Source organism: Cynocephalus volans, chromosome 8 (assembly GCF_027409185.1).
Source record: "Cynocephalus volans isolate mCynVol1 chromosome 8, mCynVol1.pri, whole genome shotgun sequence".
Taxonomy (NCBI): Eukaryota; Metazoa; Chordata; class Mammalia; order Dermoptera; family Cynocephalidae; genus Cynocephalus; species Cynocephalus volans.
In genome coordinates, this window is record NC_084467.1 from 108,249,939 (window position 1) to 108,260,583 (window position 10,645).

The 10,645-nt window shown below is 47.9% G+C and overlaps 1 protein-coding gene across 1 annotated transcript; it reads right to left on the reverse strand.

The window, feature by feature from the left end:
* Window positions 1–292: 292 nt before the first annotated feature.
* On the reverse strand, window positions 293–7,986 carry MTMR11 (myotubularin related protein 11). The gene is given in 18 exon segments (XM_063106361.1): window positions 293–892; window positions 894–1,028; window positions 1,342–1,635; window positions 2,073–2,255; window positions 2,705–2,878; window positions 3,182–3,348; window positions 3,878–3,948; window positions 4,183–4,249; window positions 4,696–4,820; window positions 4,906–4,994; window positions 5,153–5,240; window positions 5,490–5,625; window positions 5,746–5,824; window positions 6,309–6,451; window positions 6,619–6,679; window positions 6,893–7,014; window positions 7,470–7,560; window positions 7,915–7,986. Coding segments are annotated over 18 exon segments (2,148 nt in total). The 5' UTR covers window positions 7,981–7,986; the 3' UTR covers window positions 293–835.
* Window positions 7,987–10,645: the final 2,659 nt, after the last annotated feature.

A 10,645-nucleotide genomic window follows, 5' to 3' on the forward strand; every position in this document is an offset into this window, starting at 1 on the left:
ACTCCGGCCCCAACAACATCTTGATGTCCTCTTGCCCCATCTACCTTTTAACGGGAAACACAGAAAAAGAGAAACCTTTTTCCACATTGCATGTGAATTGTGCAGAGCCTCATCTGACCCAATTCCTTTATTTCCTTAGCAATAATATGGTGGATGCCTTTCTCTCTTGAGTCACACCCACCCCCCACCCGCCACTCGTTGCTACCTAAGATCCTTTATTCAAACACAAGAAACAATGCCAACAACGTGTATAAATATTGTGCTTTAATGAGCTCCTTAAATAGAAATGCCACTACAAAAATATACAGTTAGAAGAGACAGGGTGTCTCCCATATCCACCTCATTCCCATAGAAGACTATAAGGGAAGAAATAGAAATTGGAGTTAAGCAGCAAAGAGGGGGTGAGAATGAGGTCTTTAGGCCCCTTGTTGGGACTGCCGAACAGCGTCTCTGATCTCACAATTTAACAGCAGGTTACCCAAAAGGGACAGAATTGCCCTTTAAAAAAAAAAAGCGATTACATTCTGGATTGTTTTTGTTTCTCAGTTCTTTGTTTGCTTTTTGGTGGCTGGCCAGTAAGGGGATCTGAACCCTTGACCTTGTGTTAAAGGCAGTGCTCTAACCAACTGAGCTAACCCTCTGCCGCTTAATTCTTCAAATCACAGGGAAAAAAATATTTATCTTCAGGAACCAAACAAGACAGGAAGAGTTGGAGAAGATTAGCACCACTATCTGCAATGGAAACTGAAGTCTCCTAAGTGAACTTGTTTAAGGGCTGGAGTATGAAAGCTGAGGGAGCAAGGCCAGATATGAAAAATAGAATTAGAACCCTCCCTTATCCCAGATCTCCCTCCACCCTGCCTTCGTGAATGCCAGCAATTTCAACGGGATTGGGAGAGAATGGTATTTGAATCTCTTTTCTTGGAGTGATCCTCAGGAGATATTCTTGGTGTCCATTTCCTTAATAGCTCCTGAAGATGGGATAGCTCATCCTGGAGGCCAGAGACTGTGGGAGCTGAGAGGCCCATCTGGAAAGGGGGCAAAGAGGGGCAGAGAGGAATATTATTGCAGCTCTAGCCCTCTGCTTCTAAAATCTGTTCGCTACTTCTGGTGTCTTTAATTCTCTTTCCCTAACTATGCCCTAAATTCCACTTAATCTAAACTCCAAGCAGTTCCTCCCGTCCCCTGCCTTTGTACGCCCAAGCCTTCCCAGTTTGATATCAACAGGAATGGTACTTCACTTCCCAGTACCCCCTAGCCCCTTGCCTTTCTAGCCCCTGTTCGTCAGGTCCAGCAGTCAAGCCCTTTCTCCCACTCCCAGTCCCTGTTTTCCCTTCTCACCTGGACCTCAAGCCTTCCCCTCAGGTAGCAGCGTCTCCAGAGCCTGATCTGGGGTCCCAGATATCCAGGCAGCAGCAGCCCTGGAGGTAAAGGGCAAGCTCCCCAATGTGAGGGAAGCCCCCACTCCTGGTCAGCCAGACTTTCAGAGGAGATAGCAGGTCGAGGGAGCCAACGAGAAGAGACTGCCAGGAGGGAGTGACTATCTCGCCAAGGACAGAGCTGATTCAGTGGGGTCAGGGCCCCTCTAGAGAAGAGCCACACAGAACTGGGAGGTCCAGGAACCATGAAGCTCGGCTAAAGGTAAAAGGGAAACCAACTGGTAACTGAGAAACCAGATAACCCCAATTTCCCACATCTGGGTCAGAAAGGGGTGTCCAGCTGCCACCCACTCATTGCCCTAGTGACTAAAACTACAAGCCTCATTCTCAGAACTCTTCTGCTCTCATTAGGCTTCACCTAATCAGTCTCAGGACTGATTAAAGTTGATTTTAAGGAAACTTGCAAAATGAGACAGGGAGACTAATAAACAGAAATGAGGAAGACAAAAAGGATGCCCTCTGTGATAGTCTAGGACTTCTGTCTTCCTGGGGATAGGGACTACTAGTGACAGCTGCAGAAGATGGGTGGGGTAGTTTACCCTGATGAATTCACTGTGTCTTTCTACCTCTCCCCGTCTAGTAGCATGAGCCTGTAGGAAAGTTAAGGGAATTTAGGAAGTTTAGACACCTCACCTGCTGTTTAGGGAGCCAGGAATCTGGGCAGTACTCTGGATCATAACCAGGATTATGGAACTGTAGTATCTGTTCATTGCTGTAGCGTAAATCCCAGTCCCAGACAGACAGCTGTAGGTTAACAGAGTTCCCAGCTGAGGGCTGCGAGTACTCTGGAGTGTAGACTTGTGTATAAGAGTTGAACTGGACAGAGGAAGCAAGAAAATGGATGTTTACACACACGCAAAAATATAATCCTCCCAGATCTAGAGACAAAGCATAAAACTCACCTCTTATTCTAGGAACCAGATGTAGGGCAAAAGTCTAGTCCTGCGAATGAGTGTCAACTCCTCCCCCCCACCCCGCACTGCCCCCCAAACTCCAATCTCACTTCCTATAAAACAAATCAAGACTAAACTTCAGAAAGTATTTCTCAGGGCCGGCCCGTGGCTCACTTGGGAGAGTGCGGTGCTGATAACACCAAGTCCACGAGTTCAGATCCCTATATAGGGATGGCCGGTTAGCTCACTTGGGAGAGCATGGTGCTGACACCAAGTCTAGGGTTAAGATCCCCTTACCGGTCATCTTTTAAAAAAAAAAAGAAAGTGTTTCTCAATGGAGAAAAAAAAGTTAAAAAAATGGTAGTCACTGACCTGTCCACTCTGCTTTCCACGCTCCCAGGGAGTATCTCTCAGGAAGGTAAGGGTGTCAGGAACCCTGACACTGTCATGAAGAGCAAGAAGGAAAAACTCGGAGAATTCAAACTCAGCTGGAAACTGCTGGAGGAGCTGCCAGACACAGTCAAGGAAGAGGAGAAACACAGGGGCCTGAGAAGAGAGAAATTAGGAGATTGGAAGTGATTGTGAGGACCTGAAGGGGAAAGATGACAAAATTATGGGGGGTGGGGGACACAGGGAACAGAGAACAGTAAGGAGGTCAGGAAATGAAAATCTGAATTGAGGGTACTAGGCGATTGTGGGGCCTCACTCATCTGGGTCTTCAAACTCAGCCTAACCTCAGGATCCTTCTGACCTGACTCACCTCCATTCAATTATACTATATAATTTTCTCATCCCCTTACTTCTTTAGCAGTAAACTCCCTCCCCAGTACCCTCCTAAATTGTTCTCACCTCTTCATTGGCCCCAGTTCCCCCAAGCCGGGTCAGGAAGGGGTGTCCAGCTGCCACCCACTCTCGCTGCACTAGTGATTGGAAGCCAAACAGTGTTCGAGCTTCAGGGGCTGAAAGCAGCTGGACGAGTGAAGAGAGGAGGCCATTGAGATCACGGTCACCGCGCTCTGGGTGATGAAGAGGAAGAAGGGACAAAAAAGGGGGATCCAAGAAACTAGGGCAGGAGAGAATGAGAAGAGGAAACATGGCAAGAAGTGAGAGGCACAGAGGGGGAAAATTTGGGGGAGGCAGAATTGAGAAAGCACATAGAAGTAAAAAGAAAATAAAAACCTTGAATGATTCATAGACTCCACCTGGACAGAAATACCCAGTGTCACACTTAGGAGGCAAAATCACAATTTTCAAACCAGCTTCCACATTGCCCTGTCCATCCCAACTCCAGTCCCCATACACTGGGAGAAGGAGGGGCTAAGAATACCCTAGAGTGTTAGGGACCACAAGCTGTAGTGGGGAGGCAGAGGTAGCACTGAAGGATGAGTGTTAAAGCTCTTGGGTAGTTACTAGCAACAGGAATGGAGGATGCTAGCACTAGAATGGGACAAAGAAGCCTTATGGGTCTCCCTCCCTGAACAGAATCCAGTCAGGTAGGTAAAGGAAAAAGGCAAGGAATGGAGTGGACTGACCCAAGAAACTCACCTTGAAGTACTACAGAACGAACCCTGGATGTCACTAAGACTGAGATGTCACTGGCCTTTCGAAGACAAGACCTGGAGAGGCAGGTGAGGAGGAGGGGAAGAATAAGCCCAGGACAAGGGCATAATGGGTCATGGGATGGAGTATAAGCAGACTCCAAAATTCTGCCCCTTCCTCTAAGGAGCAGCAAATAACAGTGTTCTTGGGAAAATGAGGAGCAGAGTTAATGGAAGGCTGTTTAGGAGTCCAAGTTAACAGAAGGTTAGGGAAGGTTGAATTATAAATAATGGCTAGAAGGTGGGGAGTACCTGACGTAGTCCAACCATCGTGTTCCTTCCAGGGCTGAGAGCCATTTATCTTCAGCTACAGATGAATCTGATAATAGAGGGATCAGAAGGGCAAAGAGATCAGGAGAACTCAGGATTTAGAAATCAGGTCTATAGCCTGATGGTTTAAGAATAAGCCAGGTAGTAGTTGCCTAGGCCTGTGGGTAGGAATGGAAAGTAACTATAAACGGCCATGAGGTTTCTAAAATTAAATTGTGGTGATAGTTTTACAACATTGTAAATATATTAAAATTCATTGAATTGTACACTTAAGAGGGGTGAATGTGAATTTTATGATATGTACATTATATCTCAATAAAGCTGTTTTTAAAATAATAAGTTGGGGGTCAAGAAGACAGGAAATTAGTGAGTCTGTGAGACATGGGAGTTGAGTAGAAAACTAAGGATCATTTGCCTGCTCATCTGTAGCATGCAAAGGGTAAGCCAGGTTAGGGTCAGTAGACCTAGGGGTGAGGAGTCAAAGGTTATTCTTACCAGGCAGGCACAGGGCTCTCAGCCTCAAGTGGGCAAGTTGGACATCTGCAAGACTAGGCAGCTCATCCATAGTGTCTACCAGGACAACATCTGAATGCCCAGCCTGGAGCATCAACTCCACTGCTCTGGAGGAGAGGGAGTCAGAAAATAATGGCAGGAGTCTTCCCTGAATACCTAGCCCTTGATTCTTCTCTTCAAAATCCCCCTCACCTGATATCCTCCTTGTTAGGGTCACTGGCTGTATAGAAGCCTCCACACCGGAGAAGATCACTGCCCCCAGGGTGATGCCAGGATAGGCGCTTCAGATGGGTGAGAAAAGGGTCACTGTGGGAGAAACTCCGAGCCCCAAGCTACCCTTGCCCCCACACCGATCTCACAGGGATCCCTCCCTCCACATCGTCCCCTGACCTCCCATGACCCTCTAATCCCCAACCATTACCCTAACCCTTATACTGACCGGCCCACGGCTCTGATGGAAGTGGCCAAATGCTCTCCTGACCTCACTGTCCAGAATTCGGATAGGGACCCAGAAGTAACGAGGGAGGCTGTGAAATTGAGAGTGATGTCACAGCTTGGCCCAGTGACTTCATTACAGTGTAAAGCTGTTATTACAAGAAAGCTGCTTTGGAGGGACCATTCCAAGAGATCTCAGGTTTAGAGATCAAGAAGGTAAGGGGACAGCTTTGTGGATGTCCTAGGAGGCTGGAGTTTGTGTGAAGACGTAGCTTTAGAGGATCAGGGAACTATGGGAAGACTGAGAGGGCAGTCGGTCTTGGGGTGGACTTGGGGATCACCTGGTGGCTATGTCGAACCTCTCATTGACAGTGCTGACCCTCCAGCCTCTGGCCCCCTGCTTCTTTCGCTCAGTCTCCCAGTCTTCTGATGTCTCCAAGAGAGGAATAGGTGGTTTTCTGGAGCCAGAACCCTGGCCTGGAGCAGGAGTGGGGCATGGAAGAGAGTGAAGAGGAACCAGAGACAGCTGTTCAGCCCCTTTGTCATTATCCAGTCTCTGCTTCTTCAGATTCCTTACCCTAAAGCACCCTCACTCACCAGCCTTGCTCAGGGTTAACCCTGCATACTGTTGGGCTTGACTGCTCTGAGCTTTGGCTTGCACGATGGCTGTGGTCACCTGTGGAGGAAAGGACATCCCATCCTTTTGTCTCAGACTGAAGAAGTGAAAAGAAGGAAGTGGAGCCCACATGTTGCTGCACTGTCTTTACCACCAATAGAGAAGAACAGCGAAATCCCTAGAGAAAGGGCTTCCACAGGTCATGGGGACTGGGGTCAGGAGAACAAATCCAGAACCAAAGAATCACAGAATATTAGTTCTGGAAGGAATTTTAGGAATAATGTTATCCAAACTTCCCCATTTTTCAGAGGAGGAAACTCTCCCACAGTCACACTGCTGGTAATTGGTAGAACCAGGCTAGAATTCAGTCTCCCTTACTCTCATTATCACTTATCCTAGCCTCCTAGCCTTTTAGCATCTTAAGGAGAGAAACAGGAGGAATGATGAGAAGGATCCTGGAGGGTGGGGAAGTATTTGCAGTTACCAGCGAATGGATCCCAAAATTCTAAGGTGAGGAGAGAACCTCAGGTTAGGGGCCTCTTACCTGAAAGGCCTGAGGCTCTAGTCCTCCAGCCTCGAAAGCAACTCTGAGTAGCCGGAAGTCACGCCCATGAATCAGAATCTCCTCGGGGATAAATTTAAGCAGGGACCCTGGACGGAGGAGCTGGATTCGGGACAAGCCACTCACTAAAGTCAAGAGTTAGAGAGCAGTGTAACCATGGATCAGGGTCCCTTTAGGAGGATCTCTTCCAGCCCATCCCACTCCATCCCTGGCTGTCTTCTGAGAATAGGAGGAGGATAAAGAGGGGTTCCAACACCCCCAGTGATCTCATTCACCAAACCCCCACACTTACCAGCCTCTAATCGCCCAATGTTGATCAGGGCAAAATCATATTCACTGCTCAGGGGAGTGTCCTAGAGGAAGTACATGACTGATGCTACAGACATCTGAAATATCCCTCACTTTCCTACTCTGGCAGCCCACAACCTCCTCTAGGGATACTCTCCATTGACTATCACTGATACATTCAAAAGACAGCCCTTAACCCATAATGTTTGTCTAAATCCTTCTAGACTCCCCTACCCATTTCCCACTAGCTGTCCTTTCTATTGCCCTAATCATCTCACCTGACTCCGCTGCCATCCACAGGGCTGGAAGGTGACCCTAAAGTTGGTACAGAACAAGGTTCCAGGCAATTCAGGTTCCAGCCCTTTCCTCACCCCGGGGGCCCATGCTAGGATCCGCTCCCCTAAAGGGGAAGAAGGCAAGCCAGGTTATAACTATTCCCAGTGTTGCCCACACTTGTATATGCCCAGTCCTGTGAGTCAAGAAGATGTAATAAGGAAAGATGAAAATCCTCCCCTAAACTTGCTCGAATGTAAGCTTATGAGGAAAGAGAATTTGTATATTTTTTAACCTCTGTAATTAGAACAGAGCCTAGAACAGGGCCTGGCACATAGTAAGCACCCAAATATTTATTGAATAAGTAAATGAGAAAAGGTGTAACAGCATCAAGAAAACAGGAAATGTCAAGGTCCAAGCTCTCAGCCAGCTCTGAATAGAGAAGAGAGCAAGCCTCAGACAGAATCACTTTGAGCAGGGAGAGAAATACAGAGGTATCTTTGGTGAGGATATGAAACAAGGTTGGATTAGGATGGAATTTAGAGGAGTATTTGGAGATCAGAAATATTAGAAGGGTATTACCTGGGAGGCACCCAGAGGCCAGGCAACTGCCAAGCTGATGATTCCTGGGCTCCGGCATCCTGCTTCCCTGGACAGACCTTGGTCCGCAGAGCTGAGAAGTGTATAGGGTTAATCCCTACACCTTCCCAACCCTGGGGTCTGGGATTACCTTAGTAGCCGCCTTTAGAGGCCCACACTCAGACTCTCAGGGGAAACTGAGATCAGTGTCTGTGGGGAACTCAGGACCAGGGTTGGCAGACAGTAAAGGGAGGGGCTGGTTAATGGATAATGAGACAATGAACTTGAGACTGGAAAAGGCAGACCACGCTCCATCAACCCTTGGTATGACAGGCACACCCCCTTCCTCCTCTAGATCCTTTTCTTCCCCCTTTTATCTCGACCTCATCCCCATTCACAACATCTTGCTAACCACCCCACCCCCACCCCACCAATTTCTTCTCCTTACCCCCATCTCTGGCTCCTCCTTCTGGGGGACAATGTTGAAACTCTGGCCCCGGCCCCCCCACCACATTTCTCTGGCTCCATCCGGGAAGGAGCAGTTAAGGGTGGGAAACCTCAAGGATGCTCAACCCCGTTGGGGAGAGGCTGAGTCTTGTAGTTGAGACGAGAGAAGTTAAGGAGAGAGGCAGGGGAGAGGACACAAGGGAAAGCACATTTGAGGTGCATGAAGCACAGTTTGGGGGTCTTTTTAAAGGTGTGTCCAGCCCAGCCAGAGTAGGCTCCTCGGAAACTTCAGTCGACTCTGGAGAGGGCGGCGGAGATGCCCAGCCCCTTAAAGGAGAATACACACAATTTTGGAAAAACGGAGAGGAAATGGAGGAGCCTGAGAAAGATGGGGGAAAAATGGGGGACTGGGAGAAAAATACAGACTCCCTTCTTTACCCCAATCCCAGAGCCTATTCTCTTTCTGTAAATGAGTATTGGAAACTGTTTGAAGAGAGCAGTAACACAAACTATTTAACTGGAATAATTTGGGCTACCTCTCTGGACTCTCAGTGCTTACTTCCCTGGGAAGCTCTAAGTGGGTGGCAGGGAGGGGGGCAGGTAGAAATGCAAAAGTAGTTCAGGTCTCCTTACTGCCTCCCCCAACAAACCTGACAAAAGTGGTAGAGAAGAGGAAGTAAATGGAAATTAGACCTCAGGGGATTTTGTCAGGGGAGGCCCAAGAATTGGGGAGCGGGGCTGGTTGAAGTGTTTTTGTATATCCTCCAGAGAGCATGAAACAAGCCTTATGTGAAGAGTTCCGTGGAGAAGTATGAAGAGAAATTGCAGTGTGTCCAGGATGCAGACACAAGTACAGGTGTGCAAGTCATGGGGGTGGGGGTGGGAGGTGCAAGGGAAAGACCTTTCCACTTAACCCTGCCCCTCCCCAACACACACACACCCCAACCAACCAATTGGGAATGAAAGCCCACTCCAGCTACTGACTCCACCCCTCCAACTGACACCAGATCTCCAAATAAATAATTCATGTTCAGGATTTTCAAAGGTGAGAGCTGTAAACCTCTCATCAGCTCAACAAGCCCATCCCTCCTCCCTGCAACCCAAGAAGCAAAGATGAGTAAGGGGGGTGGCACTAAGAGGGAAGTAAAGGAGCTGCAGCTGAGGGTGACTTGGGGGCAGCAATACAAAAATATATATTGAGACATGAAAAAGACAGGAAATCAAGTACAAAAGCGTTAATTAGCTGGGTTTTTTTTATTATTGTTTTTGAGTCTACAGAGGCAGCATCCTTAGGTGGTGGCCCCAATTTTCCAAAGGGACATTCAACTCCCCCTTCCCGCCCCCAGCACACACATCCTTCCGGCCTCAACTTTAGAAGTTCCCTGTCTTGGATGTAACTGTGGAAATAGTGAAGATATTGTGAGACAGGGAGTCACTCTGGAACATATGTATGTATACACCTGCTAGGTGGCCCAGAAGCCTGATTCTAGAAGTCCTAAAGGCTACCAAGCACCACCACCCCACCTCACCACCCCCCACCCCCTGCATTCTATGGTCCTCAACCTCTTGGGGGAAGAAAATACTTCCCAAGGTCTGTCGTAAGAAAATAGAGCATAGGAGGAGGTGTGTACCACCATTTTAAAATCCCATTATCCACTTTCCTTTTCTCCACCACCCTTCATTCCAAGATTCATTCTATTTTTAACACTTTGAGGTATGGGAGCAGCGGAGGAATACAGAGCAAACATCATCAGGGGAATAGGAGAAACCAGAGGGAGAAATAAACTGGGTGATTTGGATCAGCACCTAACTGGGAATGCAAGGGGGCAGAGCTGAGGGTTAAGTAACAGGAAAACTACCTCTCACCACCCCCACACCCACTCAGAAGTTTACTGGATGAAAGGAAGGGTGGAGAGGCAAGGGGCTCTATCAGACTTTTCCATTTTCAGAATCCTTGTCTGGTTGCGGGTTTGTGCCAGGAGTAAAGGCTGCTGGGAGGGGCAGCTGGAGGAGGAGGGTGGAGCTGAGTGACTCACAGGATGAGTCACAGATCCAGTTATAAGCACAGAAGGAGGCCAAGGTCCTTCCCACCCCCACCCTTCTTAGCTACTGCCAGCCAGCTTCCATTGCTCTTTTCTGCTGCCCCTTACCCACGTGGTCAACGAAGGGAAGTGGCACAGAGAAAGTCTAACTGGGGACATTATAATAAATATTTTGTTAATCAACTTAAGTATAGAGGGCAAAACACCCAGTACTTTGCAGACTGGGTATCTGCAAAGTAAAAGAGACAGACTGCCTGTATGACTCACTGAATCTGCAGTTGAAGGGCCTGGAGGGGAAAGAAGGAAATTAGAAAAATCTGGGGTGCAGGTGATTCCAGGCCCGGAAGGGGCTTCTCATTCTGTCTTCTCACCTGTGGCTATGTATCTGGGGCAATGACTTCTTGGAGAAAGAAGAGGACACAGAATCCAGAGGTGTCTGAGAACTCAGGGACAATTATTGCTGAAATAATTTCCTTTATTGAGAAAGAAAAAATGTGACTGGAACCTAGGACATGTAGCTGAAAGCAGTTAAGAATGGCAAAAACTTGGTTCTCAGAAGTCATTCAGAACCAGCTCCATTCTTTTGGGTTCAGTATCACAGACTATACGAATTGTGTATTTCATTATCATTGCCAATTTTTGCTTTATTGGTCTGTGGGCTATAGTGTTGCTTGAGAAGAATCTGAACCA